Source organism: Erythrolamprus reginae, chromosome 9 (assembly GCF_031021105.1).
Source record: "Erythrolamprus reginae isolate rEryReg1 chromosome 9, rEryReg1.hap1, whole genome shotgun sequence".
Lineage (NCBI taxonomy): Eukaryota > Metazoa > Chordata > Lepidosauria > Squamata > Dipsadidae > Erythrolamprus > Erythrolamprus reginae.
This window is the reverse complement of record NC_091958.1, coordinates 29,571,514-29,588,458: the sequence shown is the minus strand read 5'-3', so window position 1 is coordinate 29,588,458 and position 16,945 is coordinate 29,571,514. Positions and strand designations below refer to the sequence as shown.

General features: G+C 46.8%; 2 protein-coding genes across 3 annotated transcripts in view; both read left to right on the top strand.

Annotated features, from left to right (window-relative positions):
* Positions 1–598: 598 nt before the first annotated feature.
* LOC139172540 (chymotrypsinogen 2-like) lies at positions 599–10,845 on the top strand. Its single transcript, XM_070761690.1, has 7 exons — positions 599–650; positions 3,244–3,347; positions 4,563–4,642; positions 7,396–7,474; positions 8,241–8,421; positions 9,910–10,043; positions 10,684–10,845. Exons 1-7 carry the CDS (start codon positions 599–601, stop codon positions 10,843–10,845), a joined length of 792 nt encoding a protein of 263 aa, XP_070617791.1.
* Positions 10,846–16,229: 5,384 nt separating this feature from the next.
* The window catches only part of LDHD (lactate dehydrogenase D), a 47,341-nt gene continuing 46,625 nt past the window's right edge, over positions 16,230–16,945 (top strand). For both annotated transcript variants that reach the window (XM_070760691.1, XM_070760689.1), the window contains exon 1: positions 16,230–16,333. In XM_070760691.1, the coding sequence (XP_070616792.1) occupies positions 16,274–16,333 (60 nt within the window). In that variant the 5' untranslated portion in view covers positions 16,230–16,273. The remainder of the gene's footprint in view (positions 16,334–16,945) is intronic.

Sequence of the window (16,945 nt, the reverse complement as noted above, 5' to 3'; positions counted from 1 at the left end):
TCCTTTTATTTTTCTAGAGCAGGGGTCCCCAAACCTGGCAACTTTAAGACTTGTGAATTTCAACTCCCAGAATTCTCCAGCCAGCTATGCAGACCTCTGTTCCAGAGAATTCTATGGCCATTCAGAAAGGAGGGGGAGGCAGAAACCCAGATCACATAGAATCAATTCCAGATCTGATCTCCTGATACTTTTCCTCGACACTTTGTTTGTAGCAGAATCGCCGGCTTTGGGAAGAACATAGAAGCTGCCCAAAGAGGACACCCTGCATTTTCTTTCAACATCTTCCGGTGCACATTGGGTGCTCTGGGGAGGGGCTCCATTTTCTCTACCCCACTGCATTCTCTCCCATCCGGGCAGCAGCCCACCCCTGCTTCTGCCTCGCAGAGAGCCAACCCCTATGGTCCCCTCCTTGCCAAGCCACCTGGCCCCTTGCCCATCTATCCACCTGGCCTGAGCTGAGCTTATCTTCAAGGTCTTCCAGCGATAAGATGGTAGGAAAGGAGCCAGGCCAGGCCTCCTCCTCTGCCACGTGTCCAGCCGTGCTCCCAATATAAGGGCGCAGGGCACTTCCCTCCTCCTCGTTCCTTCACGAAGCAAGATGGCTCTGGTCTGGCTGCTCTCCTGCTTGGCTCTCCTGGGTGCCGCCAAGGGTGAGTATCCTAAGCTGTTTCTTGCACCTTGTAGTTGTTGGGAAGGAGACCCAACATATGTTTCTCTACCCGGAGGTTCTCAGCCTGGGAATTGGGACCCCTTTGGGGGGGGGTCGAATGACCATTTTGCAGGGGTCGCCTAAGACAAAAAGGGAAAAGACAAATTTCCCCTGGTGTTAGGAACTAAAGCTTCTATTCTGGCACTTTGGAACATATTTTTACAATCTGACCAATCAGGCGTTTACAGTGGGGGTGTCCCTCTGACCTTCCTGCCAATCAGCTTAAAGCTCTGTTGGGAAAATTGGCGCTAGACTTATGGTTGGCGGTCACCACAATATGTGGAACTGTATTAAGGGGTTGCGGCATTAGAAAGGTTGAGAACCACTGCTTACGCGATAAGAGATGGGTCCCCAAGGGGAAGCAAGAAGCTGGCAGCTCCATTTGACACCTCCAAATTCATCGCCTTCAACAGAACTAAACACGACGGTAAAGGTGTCGTGTCCCTGAGGATTTCACAGGTAGTTCTCGACTTACAACACTTCATTAGAAACCGTTCAAAGTTACAACGGCACTGAAAAAAAGTGACTTGTGGCTGTTTCCCCACACTTAATGAGCGTTGTAGCCTCCCAGGGATCATGGGATCAAAATACAGGCGCTTAGCAATAGGTTCATGTTTATGACCATTGCAGTGTCCGGGGGGGGGGGGGTGTCACGTGATCCTCTTTTGCAACCCTCTGACTGGTAGAGTCGATGGGGAAGCCAGAGATTCAATTAATGACCATGTTATACTAACTTATCACCTGCGGTAATTCACTTAACAACCGTGGCAAGGAAGGTCATAAAAATCATTTCATAGATGTCTCACTTTACAACAGAAAAGTTGGGCTTGGTTGCGGTCGTCAGTCAAGGACTACCTGTACTGCACTGGCTGTGACCGACTCAAGGGGGCGCTCTTCATCTCCTTATCTTAAGTCTAAGAGCCATGGTTGTCCCAAGGGGTTTCCACGGGTCATGTGGCCCACCATGACCTCACACCGCAGCACATGGCAAAATACAGAACATGGTTATCTTCCCATGTTCTTATAAAATGGGGTGAAACTCAGAACACATTTCTGACGTAACAACAGGAATTTGGGGCTCAATTGTTGTTGGAAGTTGGGGACTACCTATGTGCAGTAATTACTCGTCTACATCCTTTTGAGCTGCTAGTTTGGTGGAAGTGGGCATCTTGTGGTACTCAGGTCTTGAAGTGCTGAACTACAGGCCTTTCGCGGTCTAACCCATTGAACCACCACATCCCTGCAAAACTAAACACAACTCAACTAAAACCAGGAGCTGGTGATGGGGCCTCCATCATTTTTGCCCTTTTCAACTGAGACCAATGACTTGAGATGCCACCCGCACAAGAGCCTGCCTTAAATTTCTATAAAAGTCTTCCTTTTGTGACCCTGACTAGGGTAACGTGACCAGACGTCCCAATTTTGGCGTGACAGTCCTGCTTTTGAGCGATTTGTCCTGCATCCTGTGGTGTTTTTAAAAGGTCCCAATTCTTTGAAAGAAATACCAGTCGTCGGCTTGAATGCCGATTGGAGAGTGCGTTGGAGCTGGAAGGACCGTCTCTTCACCCTTTGATGCTGGGTGATGACGTGGCTTGATGGGATCACCTGGCAAGCAGCTCAGCTTCCACGCTGTCTGAAACCTGCCGATGCCAAGTGGGGAGGGGGGGAAGAAAAGTATGAAGCGGTGGCCCGAACCTTTGGCAATATCGGAGAGATTGGCAGGTTGGAGAAGAGACCGAGCACGCACTTCTTCAGCGTTGGGGGGAAAGAATAGGGAAACCGCTTTCTTTGAGGTGAAGCCCCACCCTAACACTATTAAGTGGGAAAACAAACACTGAGATAAAAGTCTGTAGAATTTTTTCAGTCGTCTGTCATTGTCGTGCCCCTCCCCCCATCAATGGTGTCCTGCTTTACCGAAGTTACAATCTTAGGCTAGAAGGCTTCCTGGATACGAAACACCCTGCTAGATTTGTTCTGGTTTATAAGTGTTGTGTTCACTACACAACTGGCCTCCAGTATGGAAAGTAAATTATGGGCTCTAATTCTTTGCAATAACAGGGTCAGGGTTTCAAGTAATAATCCCATTGCAAACAAAACTCTGAGGCCAGTAGATTGCTCAAAGAATAGTTTTATTGTATATATATCATATTGGCATAGTTCTGATGAAAACCAACTCTGAACGTTCCTGCAGTTTTCACCTAATGAAAAGTAAAAGTTTTCACCCTTCTCCAAACAATCAGCCACATGGTCCAATCAAAGTGCTGTCTGGTTGCCTGGCAATGTCACTCCTCCTCTCTCTGACCAGGTAGGAGAATGTCCTTGGTTCCCAGGAGAAAGTATTTTGTTTTGGCTAAAAAACCCCAGCTCTCTCTAACCCCCCTTCATATCCCTCAGCGCCAGTGTGGCACCACCGAGCCTCGGCCAGTTCAGCTTCAGGGTTGACAAATAGGTCCAAAGGAAAAATCCACCCTCCTCCCAGATCTGAACGCAGGTTAAAGATCCTTGCTGGGATTAACGTTCTGATTCACTATCAGGTTGTGGTGTCCCCACCATCACTCCTTCCATCAGTGGCTATGCCCGGATAGTAAACGGAGAAGATGCCGTGCCCGGTTCATGGCCTTGGCAGGTCTCTCTTCAGGTAAGAACACAGCACATGCTTTGCTTTGCTTGGAGATTTGAAAGACCAAATGAGATGGTGGGGGGCACTGGGTGGAGATGAACGAGCATTATCCACAAAGTAAGCTTACACGGCATGTAGCTCTCGCGGGGAATGTTCGTGGGGGAAGTTGGTATTGCTATCGTGCAGCGGGAAGCCAGAGGAAGAGAACGAGCAGTGCCAGTGGTCAGTAGATCATCAACTGGCGTTGTGGGGAAGGTTGGAGAGGAGCGCCCTCATTCCGTTTCCCTCCAAGTGCGAAGTGCGCGCTGTAATACGCTACCTGAATGCTAAAGGCACGAATGCTGCTGCTATGGGTGCCCAAGATGCTGGCTGAAGCGCACAAAATTGACAGAGTCAGTGCCGCCCAAGAATTTCTTGACCGTTTTGAGATTGAAGGCAAGGCTTTTCTCAACTGTGTAGTGACAGGGGATGAAACTAGGACTTATCACCCTACTCTAGAGAGCAAATGTCAGTCAATGCAGTGGCACCATACCCCTTCTCCTTCAGCCAAAAAATTCAAAATTCAACAATTGTTGAGAAAAATCTTGGGCGCCCATTACACACAAATTTTGGCCACCCATCGCAGCAGCTTTCATGCCCTTAGCATTCAGGTAGCGTATTACGACATGCAGTTTGCATTTAGAAGGAAACGGGATGAGGACGCTCATCTCTAACCTTCACCACAACATCAGTTGATGGTCTACTGACCACTGGCACTGCTCATTCTCTTCCACTGGCTTCTCACTACCTGATCATAACACCAACTCCCCCCACAAACATTCCCCACGAGAGCTACGGGCCTTGTGACCTTACTTTCCAGATAACTCTTGTACCTTTGAGTGCCAGGTGACAAATTCTCCTGGGATATGATGTAGCAGATGCAATGACCTAAAACAAAATGTCTCAACCTTGGCAACCTTTAAGATGGGTGGACTTCAACTCTCAGAATTTGGGGAATTCTGCGAGTTGAAGTTCACCCATCTTAAAGTTGCTACGGTTGAGGATCATTGATCTAAAAGTGATGGAGAAGAGAAGCTTTATAGTAATTGTGATCATCAGGGCAGGAGGGAAACGTGGGGAGGATCAGTGGGGCAGATAAACCTTTGACGATCTTGGTCCACTGCCCAGAGGGAGGGTGAGCTGAAAAGCTGAGCACCTTTTCTTACGGTCCATTCAATCTCCTCCATTCTGCAGGACAACACTGGCTTCCATTTCTGTGGAGGGTCTCTGATCAACGAGAATTGGGTGGTCACTGCTGCCCACTGCAGTGTCAGGTAAGAAAGGTGCTCATAGGAGATCTAACCAGAGAGGTTTTGGGGTTCAAATTTAGGAGAAACTCGGTCCTTTCTGGGCTTTGGGGTCAACATTGTAGAGGTCGTAGACCACAAGGCCCTTGAGAAAAAGTTCCCTAGACGATAACAACAACAACAATAATTTATTAGATTTGTATGCCACCCTTCTTCAAAACTCTTAACTGAAAGTGGGAAGCTGGCATGTGGTTAGATTTTCACTTAAGCTTAATTTTCACTTTATCAAAAACTTTGGTGTTGCGCATGGGCCTCATTGCTATTCTTAGAAAATCATTAAGACTCTTAATGATCCACACTATGGCATCCAATTTTGGTCATCACACTTAAAAACCAAAATGTTGAGACTCTAGAAAGGGTGCAGAGAGCAATAACCCTGCCTGGCATGGGACCAGAATACCTCCGAGACCGCCTTCTGCCGCATGAATCCCAGTGACCAGTCAGGTCCCACAGAGTCGGCCTTCTCCAGGTTCCGTCAACTAGAAAATGTCATTTGGCAGGACCCAGGGGGAGAGCCTTCTCTGTGGGGGCCCCGACCCTCTGGAATCACTTCCCCCCGGAGATTCGTACTGCCCCCACCCTCCTTGCCTTCCATAAGAGTCTGAAGTCTCACTTATGCCACTGGGCCTGGGGTCATTAGATATTTGGCCCCTGGCAGATGAATGTGTTGAGAGAATGTTGAGTGAATGGAATAATTGCTTTTTAAAAAATGTTTTTAAGGGAGGATTTTTAGATTCTTAATTAGTTAATTGGATTATATTATGCATTGTATATTTTATATGTTGTGAGCCGCCCCAAGTCCTCAGAGAGGGGCGACATAGAAATCCAGTAAATAAATAATAAATAAATAAATAAAATAATAACCAAGATCAGAAGTGTTAAACTCAAGGTCCAGAGCCTGGATCCGGCCTGGAGGGTGCTTAGATCCGGCCCACAGGTCCACCCTGGAAACAGCGAAGAACTGGCCTGGGATCACTAGCGGGTTGCTACCAGTACGGATAAGGACACTACACCAGTAGTGAAAGTTGAGCTGCGCACACAGCCTTGCGTCTCCGGCATGTGCGTGTGTGTGTCTGAGTGAGATTTTGGTTCTGCCATGCGCAGGAAGCAAAATCTAGTGAGGGGACACACATGTGCATAAAATTTTGGCAATTTTTTGCTTCTGGCATGCATGGAAGCAAACAAATTGCCAAAATTTTACACACACACCTGTAGCAAAAGTTGCATACGCAGGTTTGCGTCTCCGGCATGTGCACGCATGCTTCCAGTGAGATTGTGCGTGCATATGCGCACACTTGGGATGTGAAGCTGCGTACACAGTGTACCAGGAACAGTGGGAATGGCAACTCCCGCCTGCCCGTGATGCCTCTGCCAGCAAAAACAGAGCTTCGTTTTTTGCTCGTAGAGGGTTGCAGGAGGCTGTTGCAGCTGAAAACAGAGATTGCGAGGGCTGCATATGGCTCTCCTGAGTTCCGTTTTCATTGGCAGAGGATTCCAGAGGATTGGACAGAAGCCGTCGCATTGAAAAACGGAGTCTACGTGATGGCGAACCTTTGGCACAGGTGCTACCTAGCTCAGCTCCAACGTGCACGTGTGTGCCGGCCAGCTGATTTTTGGCTCACACAGAGGCTCTGGGAGGGCATTTTTAGCTTCCAGAGTCTCCGGGGGGGTGGGGAGAGGGCATTTTCACTCTCTCCAGGCTCAAGGGAAGCCTTTGGAGCCTGGGGAGAGCTAAACACGAGCCTACTGGGCCCACCACAAGTTGGGAAACAGGCCATTTCCAGCCTCCAGACGGCCTCCGGAGGGCGAGGGAAACTGTTTTTGCCCTCCTCAGTCATTGAATTGTGGATGTGGACACTCACGCATGCGCAATAGCATGCACACACGCTGTTTCGGCACCCAAGGGAAAAACGTTTTACCATCACTGGTCTAAGATTAAAAGTTTTGGGGGGTTTGGGAAAGAAACCACAGAGTCAGGTAGCACATTCCAGGCATTGATCACTCTGTTGCTGGTCATATTTTCAGCAATTGAGTTTGGAACGGTTCACTTTAAATTTGTATCTGTTGTTTGCTTGTATATTGTTGTGGTTGAAGCTGAAGTAGTCATGGACAGGTAAGACATTGTAGCAGATAATTTTATGTGCTACGCTTAGGTCAGACTGAAGGCGATATAGTTCTAAGTTGTATAAGCCCAAAATTTTATTCTGTTGCGAGCAGAGTAATTGAGGACTCTTCCCATGAAATACCTCTTCACTTGCTCAATTGTATTAATGTCCGATATGCAGTGTGGTTTCCAAACAGATGACCTGTATTCAAAAAATTTTTGTGGCTCTAGTTAGTAGTACAATATTACCAGAGAAATAGCTATGTAAGATTAGGTTAAGAACTATTAATGCTTTTTTGGCATTTAGATCATTAGAGATGACTACTCGAAGGTCCTTGACTGAATGAGGGTCCTCTACGAGGTCGTATCGGCCCAACTTGTATTTTGTGTTCTGATTTCTTTTGCCAATGTGTAAGACAGAGTATTTGTTAGTTGAGGCAGGCCACACATCTTGAAAGTTGCCAAGGTTGAAAAACACGGCATTTGATGGTTATTTGGTATTTATTCCAGATGAAATCTGTCTAGTTCCTGTTTCCTTGATCTTATCCAGCTGTATAGGGGATTCTTAATGAATGAATGGATATCATTTTTTCCTAACTTTCCACTTCCCTGCCAGGACAAGCCACTTGGTGGTGCTGGGTGCATTTGACAAAAGTACTCCTGAGGAAGACGTTCAAGTCATCAAGATAGCCAAGGTGAGCAGGGCAACTGTGACATGGAAGCATCTGAGGGAGAAAAATGCTCATCAGGTTGCACAGCCTTGCAGAAGGAGCACCACAGCTAGGATGCTAAACTAGTTTATTGGGGGTGGGGCAGCCTGAATAGATGGCTTGAGTTCAGGGGTTGTCACTGTCCACTATGCAGAAGGAAATTACCGTATTGTTCAGAGTATAAGATGCATCAGAATATAAAATACACCTTAGTTTTGGGGGAGGAAAATAGGGGGGCAGCTTTAGCACATCATTTCATTCCCTGGTTAGGGCCTTTTTTGGAGGGAATAGCAATGAAAACACACCTACCAAGACTCAGGGCTAGAAAAAGACTTTGGAGTAGCAATGAAAACAAGCCTGCAACCAAGAAGATTGTTAGAACCTTATTAGGACTGGGGGGTGGAAGGGGTGGAGAAAAGCTACATTCAGTGTATAAAACGCACCCCAATTTTCAGCCTCTTTTGGGAGGGGAAAGGTGTGTCTTATACTCTGAAAAATACGGTAGGCAAACCTATGGCACATGTGCCACAGGTGGCACGTGGAACCATATCTGCCCGTAGGGGAGCTGGCTGGAGAATTCTGGGAGTTTCAATTCCACAAGTCTTAAAGTTGCCAAGTTTGAAGACCTCCGATGTAATCCATGGGAATCCAGTGAGACTTTACCATTGGTGTAATAGTGATTGCCACAACAGCCATTTCAAAGAGGTGATCTCCTCTCTCTCTTGGCTCTAACGCAATCCTTTCCTTTCAGGTTTTCAAAAACCCCAAGTATAACATGTTCACCATCCGAAATGACATCACCTTGATCAAGCTGGCCACCCCGGCCCGGCTGACGGCTCGCATATCTCCCGTGTGTCTGCCAAAAGCCACCGACGCTTTCCCCGGTGGGATGACCTGTGTCACCACTGGATGGGGATATCTCCATCATACTGGTAAGACGGGGACGCCTCTACTTGGGGACAGGCAGTGAAAGGGACAGGAAGGGACGTTCTGATGAACAGAAGTGAATCGAGTCCTTTTATTTCTCTCTATCCTGCTTCTCTCCTTGATTAGTTTCCACCCGTTGCTTCTTGTCCTGCCTTCAGCTTCTGTGGAGAATGACTCCCTCTTCTTTGGGACAGCCAATATTTATTTTTATTTTATTTTTATTTATTTGCTTTGTCAAGCATGTATTGGTGGTAAACAAAGATATAATAATATTTATATACATGATACCAGTAAGAGAGAAACATTAGAACAAGGGATGGAAGGCACCCTGGTGCACTTATGCACACCCCTTACTGACCTCTTAGGGAGAGGTCAACAGTGGAGAGTCTAAGGGTAAAGTTTTGGAGGCTAGGGGATGATACTACAGAATCAGGTAGTGAGTTCCAGGCATCAATTACTCAGTTGCTGAAATCGTATTTCCTGCAGTCGACTTTAAGTTTGTATCTATTGTGTGCTCGTGTGTTTTTATGGTTGAAGCTGAAGTAGTCGTTGATAGGAAGGACGTTGTAGCAGATTATTTTATGGGCTGTTTAAGGTGATGTAGGTGATGTAGATCTAAGCTTTCTAAACATAGGATTGTAAGTCTAGTTGCATAAGGAATTGAGGAGTGGAGGGCTCTTCTAGTAAAGTATCTCTGGACATTTTCTAGAGTGTTTATATCTGAAATGCAGTGTGGGTTCCAGATAGATGAGCTGCATTTAAGGATTGGTCTGGCAAAAGTTTTGTGTAAATAATAATCCTTTTGCTTCGATCGAATGTTTCTAGCGTGTGTGGGTTTGCTTTCTAATAATTGATCCAGACAGACAGAACAGAAACTAAACAAGGAGAGAAGCAACTTAGAACTAAGGAGAAATTTCCTGACAGTTAGAACAATTAACCAGTGGAAGAACTTACCTCCAGAAATTGTGAATGCTCCAGCACTGGAATTTTAAAAGATGTTGGATAAATCATTTGTCTGAAATGGGATAGGGTTTTCTGCCTAAGCAGGGGGTTGGACTAGAAGACCTCCAAGGTCCCTTCCAAGTCTGCTATCTTATTCTGCTATTCTGTTATTGTTCTTGCAATTATCCAGGTTTTGGACAGATGAGTATCAATAAAGTCTATCTACAAGGAGTCCTCAACTTACAATTGTCATAAAGTGAGCGCCGCAGTGGTTAAATGAACAAATTGTTTACTATGACCTAGTTTTACTTGAAAACAAATTAATTCCTGGGTTGCGGCAAAAACGTCATAAAATGCTTTGCATGTATGGCTAGAAGCCAGCAAGCTCTGTTTCACATGAGAACCCACACTACTGTGCAGTCCATCAACTGAGGAGGCTGCATGGATTTATCCCTGAGCCAAGAGTCAGAGATGACATAAATATGAGGGTGTCTTTTATCATTTTTCCTCCAAGCGTCTTGTCTCATTTTTGTGTGCTTGGTCTATTTCAGACAAGTTCTCACCCGACAAACTGCAACAGGTTGCTCTTCCTCTGCTGACCAATCAGGAGTGCCAGAAATTTTGGGGCAACCGCATCGTTGACGTTATGGTTTGTGCTGGAGCTGCAGGGGCATCTTCTTGCATGGTATGTTTTTTTCCCCCTTGGTTGTCCTATCTGTCATTTCTAGCGATGGTTGTGCATCTTCCCAGAATTCCTGCTCTCCATCATCTGGAGCAGCTCTTAAGTTGCAAAGCCATCTTCTCATTTCCTTAGTTCTATCTTGCTAACTTCATCTCTCCCACTTGGTGAACTTCTAGAGAAGTACCGTTACCTTGTGGGGAGACAGGCTCAACATCCGGATGGATTTCGATAGATTTGAACGCTGGGCCCTATCTAACAAAATGGAATTAAGTGTAGACAAAAGTAAAGTCTTATTCTTAGGCAAGAAAAACCAAAAGTATATATATAGACTGGGTGAAATCAGGCTTAATAGCAGGGACTGTGAGAGGGATCTTGGAGTTTAGTGGACAACCCATTAAATATGAGCCAGCAGTGTGCGGCAGTAGCGGAAAAAGCCAGTGCAATCCTAAATTGCATTAACAGAGGGATACGATCAGTACTCATACCACTCTGTAAAGCCTTAGTAAGACCACACCTGGAATACTGCATCTAGTTTTGGTCACTTTATTATTACTTAAACCCGATGGTCTGCATTTGATTCCTGAGGGGCTTGGTGCTAGAACATAACACAGCCACTGACGTTATTCTCTGATGTCTCCTGCAGGGTGATTCCGGTGGTCCTTTGGTCTGCCAGAAGAATGGGGCCTGGAATCTGGTTGGAATCGTCTCCTGGGGCAGCGGCACCTGCTCTCCCGCCAGCCCAGGGGTCTATGCCCGTGTTACAGAACTTCTGCCCTTCATTGAATCCACCCTTGCTAATAACTAACACTCCTCAGTGATGGAACATCAATAAAAGCATCAGCTGACATTTTGCCTTGTTTTTTTCCACCACACCGGCATTCCGTGCAGTGTCTCAGATATGCAGCAGGATTCTTGGACAGGTTCCTGGGCTATGACTATTGAGAGCCGGTGGCCATTAAACAGGCGCAGCTCCACATTTCGTACAATGTGCGGGTGCAGTTCAAGAATGCAGATAATATAATGATATACACTATAATTCTATATTATATAAGATAATGTATAATTATATGATAATTATAAGACCACCCATAGAATACTGCATCCAGTTCTAGTCACAATATTTAAAAAAAACATTGTTGAGACTCTGGAAAGTGTGCAGAGAAGAGCAACAAAGATGATTAGTGTTCTATGCACAAGCTCTGGTAATTTTCCAAGGCTCCAAAACTCACTTCTTTGAAATAATATTCTCTTTCTTTTTTCCACACAAGCTTAATATATGAATCTTTCGCAAAGTAAAGGCCAAGTATCAGAATAATGCAGTTTATTTCGGCTTGAAACTTAAACTCTCTGAGAAGCGTGCCAACATTCCATTCCTCAGTCAGTTCTTAGATTACAAGGCTGTAAATCAAATCTTAAGGTCAATTAGCTCACCGCACTTCATCATAAACACACCAATGTAGTTTTCAGCTCAGGTTTTTTACATCTTTGTTCAGGAGCGCCACAAAATTGATTGATTGATTGATTGATTTTGTCCATTGCACAATGAGAGTTATATTGGGTATACATATAGTAAATATATAATGAAGGTTATAGAGGTTATACTCATAGTAAAATATATCTAAGACAGAACAGAAGAGAAGAAATAGGAATAAAATATATCAGTGAAAGAATAGAATAAATATAGGAAAGAAGAATGGTATAGGACAGTGATGGGCAACCTTTTGAGCTTGGTGTGTCAAAATTCGCCAAAAAACCGAGCATAACTCGGGTGGTGTGTCACCTTGAGAAAAAAACCATAATTTTGTGCTAAAAGTGTCTGGTAACCGATTCCAGGCACTCCAAATTTCCCGTTCATAGTGGCACTCCTCTTGATTCTCCAAGCGTCATCTTTCTAGATTCTCAAGCTTTGACCTCAAGTCAACAAACAAGCTTCACCGAGTCTTACTTTCACTTTGCGGAATAGTCCCCCCCCCCCGGACTCTTTTTTTAAAAAAAACTCCTGCAGGAGAGGGAGGGGCGCCCTTGCCCCAAAGACTCACTGAAACGGCGAATTCTCACGTGAATTGCAGGTTATTTCCAGAAGCCTGGGACAGATATCCTTGCAAAGGTTTGACAGAAAAAGCAAGCAAAGAGCAAACTTCAAAAGAAGGGAAAAGACGGGAGGGAAGGAGGAGGCAAAAGAAGGAAGGGAGGGAGCAGAGGGGAGAAGGAAGGAAGGAGAGAGAAAGAATGGTAAGAAGAAAGGAAGACAGAAAGAAAGAAAGAGGGAGAGGGAAAGAGGGAGAGAAAGAAAGGAAGCAAAGAAAGAAAGATGGTAAGAAGTTAGATAGAAAGAAAAAGAGAGAGAGATGGAAAAAATGAAGGAAGGAAGGAAGGAAGGAAAGTGAGAATGACAGAGAGAAAAAAAGAAGTAAGGAAAGAAAGAAAAAGAAGGAAGGAAGGAGAGAGAGAGAGAAAAGAAAGGTAAGAAGGAAGGAAGATAGAAACAAACAAAGTGGGGGAGAGAGAAAGAGAGAGAAACAAAGGAAAGAAAGAAAGATGGTAGGAAGACAGAAAGAAAGAGACAGAGAGAGAAGGAAGGACAGAGAGAGAGAGAGAAAGAAAGAGAAAAAGAGAGAATTAAAGAAAGAAAGAAAAAAGAAGAAAGAAAGATCCCATGGCCTTTGAAAAGGGGCGGGGTGCGTCGAAGGGCAGCCCAGCCCCTCTCTTTCCGGAGAGAAGCGGGAATAGCCTGAGGAGCAAGGCTCTCTCCAGCCCGCGCCCAGCTGAAGCTGCGGGAAGAAAGCAAAGGCCGCTCCGCCAGTTGCCTCCGTTGCACGATTCCTGGCATAGAAAATCGAACGGAGAGAGGGGGAGCTTCATCCGGAAGAGCGAATGAAAGAGCTACGGGAAGATCCCTCCCCCCCCGTGCGCGGGCGCCCCAAATCCCTCCATCGTTCCTCCCATTGTTTGAAATCTCTGAACCGCAGTTGGTTCAAGATTTGAAATCCGGTCGAGGTCGAGAGTAAGGCAAAAGGCGGCGATTTCGTGCTAAGACCCATTTTCTGTGCGAGCGATGAATGGGATCGTAATGCCATCTGCTGGACAAACCACGGCATTGCTCCCTCGGAAATGAGTAGAAAAACCACTTTGGCCCAGCTCCGGAAGGGGCTCTTTGGAAGGAACAGGTTTCGTTCTAATGGAAAGAATCGGATCACCCAATGAAAGTGAACGTGAAGCGATGATATTTCTTCATCTGGAAAAAATGGACATCTGACTTCCTTAGCGGCCGTGTGTCACTGAAAATGGCTACGCGTGTCAGTGCTGACATGCGTGTCATAGGTTCGCCATCACTGGTATAGGAGATATAGGAGAGCAATAGGACAGGAGATGGAATCTCAGCCATTCTTTGACCAACGTTGTCAGACCACACCTCCCTATCTACTGTATCCTGGAAGTGACATCACACCATCCACAGAGCTACTACTGTGGATTAATACTTTTTACCTTGGATTTCTTCTCGTCTATAGTGTGGATCAATCCACTCATCTCTTATCACCTCAAGGTTCAACTACTGCAATGCTCTCTACATGGGGCTACCTTTGAAGAGTGTTCGGAAATTTCAGATCGTCCAAAATGCAGCCACGCGAGCGGTTTTGGGCCTGCCAAGACATGCCCATATCTCATCATCACTCCGCGGCCTGCACTGGCTGCCGATCTGTTTCCGGACACAATTCAAAGTGTTGGTTATGACCTATAAAGCCCTATATGGCATAGGACCAGACTACCTCCAAGACCGCCTTCTGCCGCATGAATCCCAGCGGCTGGTGAGGTCCCACAGAGTTGGTCTCCTTAGAGTCCTGTCGACCAAACAATGCCAGCTGGCGGGACCTAGGGGAAGAGCCTTCTCTGTGGGGCCCCCGGCCCTCTGGAATCAGCTCCCCCCGGAGATTCGCACTGCCCCCACCCTCCTTGCCTTCCAGGAGAGTTTAAAAAATCGTTTTTGCCACCAGGCCTGGGGTTTTAGATCTTTCCCCAGACCAATGAATGTTTTAGTATGATTGTCGAATGAATGGTAATGGTAGCATTTTAAATTAGAATTTTTAAATGAATTGTTTTAAATGCATTATTAATTGGATTGCTTACTATTGTTCTCTGTTTTTTGTATATGCTGTGAGCCGCCCCGAGTCCCTGGAAATGGGCAGCATACAAATCCAATTAAATAGAAATCTCCTGATAAGTCTCCCTCACTACCTGACAGAGACCAACTTCCCAGAGTAACATCAGCCCCCTCCCCCCCCCCCCCCGGCACTCCCAAGTCACTGCCTGCCTCATTCTCGGCTTCCGTTTCCTCTGACAGCCTCCCTGGCCCAGGATATCCTGAGGGATCTGGCTCATCGTCCTCAGAACCAGGCCTGGCCCTGGAAGGACAATGATCACTCACCACAATTAGGGGGCTGGAGGCTAAAACACACAAAGAACAATTGCTGGGGGAGGAATGGGTGTGGGCATATGCGCTGGCACAAATGCACACACACTTTTGGCACACAAACAAACAAAGATTCACCCTCACTGGTCTAGAGACTTAGCACTAACACAATCTCCTGTGGCCTAAAGGTGGAACTCTTGCCTCACAACCAGGAAGTTGTGAGTTTGATCCTAGGTAGAGGCAGATGTAGGGCCTCCTGCTTGGGCAGCGGGTTGGATTGGATGACCTGCAAGGTTCCTTGTTAATCTGTTAAACCACTTGATTAAGGAACTGCAGTGTTTACTTTCTTTCCCCTTTCAAAACAAATTGTCCACTTTATTTTGCTTCAAAAGACTTGAGTATAAAACAAAGGGCAAAGAAGTTAATAATTGCTTTATTACCTTGGAGAACAAAGGTGTGTGTGTGTGTGTGTGTGTGTGTGTGTGTGTTTGGCAAGCACCGAATGTGCAAAAGCACCAACTTTTAAGACTCGTGAGAGAGAGATTTCATCTTTTTTTTTGCTTCTGTCCATGCAGCAAAATCTCTCTTGCACTTGTGTCCCCTCGTGATATTTTGTTTCCTGTGCATGCAAAGAATCAAAATCTTGCTGGGCTGCACATGCATGCATGCATGCCGGACACCCGAAGCTGCACGCACACTTTCCGTTTTGCTACCGGTGCGGTGTGGCCAACACCGGCTAGGAACCCAATACTGGTACAGATACAGATGAACAGAGTGGGAAGGGACCTGGTAGATCCGCTTAGTCCAGTGGTGGGTTGTATACAATTTTGCCACCAGTTCACGCTCCACAGCTGGATGGGCAGAGCCTCCCACCTCTGCTACCGGTTCTAAGAACTGGTCTGAACTGGGAGCAACCCACCATTGATCTAGTCTAAACCCTCCAACCAAGCAGGAAACCCTGCATCAGTGAGGGCTAACCCTTTTGGCACCGAGTGCTGAAACTGGAGTGCACCGGAACCGAAAGAGTCGCCGTGCAGTGCACATGTGTGCGCGGTGGACAGCTACTCTTTTGGGTTCCGTTGCACGCATGTGCACCAGACAATTGCTCTCTTCCAGGTTCCAGTACGTGCATGTGTGCCAGCCACGTGAGTGAAAGGCAGCTGGCCAGATGCATGTGCCTGCTGAAACCAGGAAAAGCAGCTGGCTGCCAGGCATGTGCCCACCAAGAGGGCTCTAAGTGCCCCCTCTGGCATACGTGCCATAGGTTCACCATCACAGCCCTGCACCATTTGTGACAGGTGGCAGTCCAGTCTCTTCCTGAAAACCTCCAGGGATGAAGCTCCCACAACCTCTGAAGGCAACTTCTGTTCCATGGGTTGATTGCTCTCGCTGTCAGAAAGTTTCTCCTTATTTCCAGGTTGAATCTCTCCTTGTTCAGTTTACATCCATTGTTCCTTGTCTGGCCTTCAGGTGCTTTGGGGGAAAGGTGAAGTCATTTTGTCAAAGGGAGGAATACAGGGGGTGGACAAAATAATGGAAACTCTTGTATCTCTTATATTTTCTGCTATTCACTGTAGTTGTATTTTACTCCTATATTTCTCTCCTATGAAATCTTTGATACATTCTACTCGTATATATCATCTATTATTATTGTGTATTATACAAAACAAATAAAACAAATAAATAAATAAAATGCAACGGTTGCACGCCTGCAACGCGTGGGGCTCGTGCACAGATGCGCCCTGGGGCTTCCCGGTCCTCCTTAAGCCGCAGCCGCCCCGCCTCCCTGCCCCCTCCCGTCCTCGGCGCGCCCAAGCGGGCAGCCATGGCTCTGGGTCGGACGCTGGGTTGCGCGGCCAGGTGCTTCTCTGCAGCGCCCGCCAAGGTAGGCGGGTAAGGCAGAGGGCGGGCAGGGGTCTCTCCCTCGGGGCGGGGGGGGGGCTTCCAGAGACCTGGGGAGGGCTGCAGCCCTTGCACAGGAGAGCCTCCACCTTGCGCGGGGCAGTTGCTGAGCTGTTAGCTGTCTGCGCGCTCGCTTGTGGAGCGCCTCTTTTCTTGGCTCCCCCCTTTTGCAAAGTCCCATTGCTTCTATTCCCACCCCGCCCGCTTCGGGTTCTTCTGCTGCCCCCGGTTGCACCCGATGCGTCTAAACTCCCAGTCGCTGGAACGCAAGATTTGCACCGCGAGGGAAGCTTAGAGATCGAAGTTCAGTTTGGGTTAGAACAGGGGATGCCAACCTGGGCCACTTTAAGACTCGTGGACTTCAGCTCCCAGAATCCCTCACCAGCCATGAATGATAGAGCTGGAAGAGGCCAGAAGGGTCATTTAAGGCAGTGTTTCCCAACCTTGGCAACTTGAAGATATCTGGACTTCAACTCCCAGAAGTCCCCAGCCAGCATTTTCTGGCTGGGGAATTCTGGGAGTTGAAGTCCAAATATCTTCAAGTTGCCAAGGTTGGGAAACACTGATCTAAGGCTAAGCCTCCAACCTAGGCCAC

Coding starts and splice junctions, on each gene's coding strand:
- LOC139172540 (XM_070761690.1), top strand. CDS start 599: ATGGCTCTGGTCTGGCTGCTCTCCTGCTTGGCTCTCCTGGGTGCCGCC. Junction 651..3,243: donor TCTCCTGGGTGCCGCCAAGG/GTGAGTATCCTA, acceptor ATTCACTATCAG/GTTGTGGTGTCCCCACCATC. Junction 4,643..7,395: donor GCTGCCCACTGCAGTGTCAG/GTAAGAAAGGTG, acceptor CTTCCCTGCCAG/GACAAGCCACTTGGTGGTGC.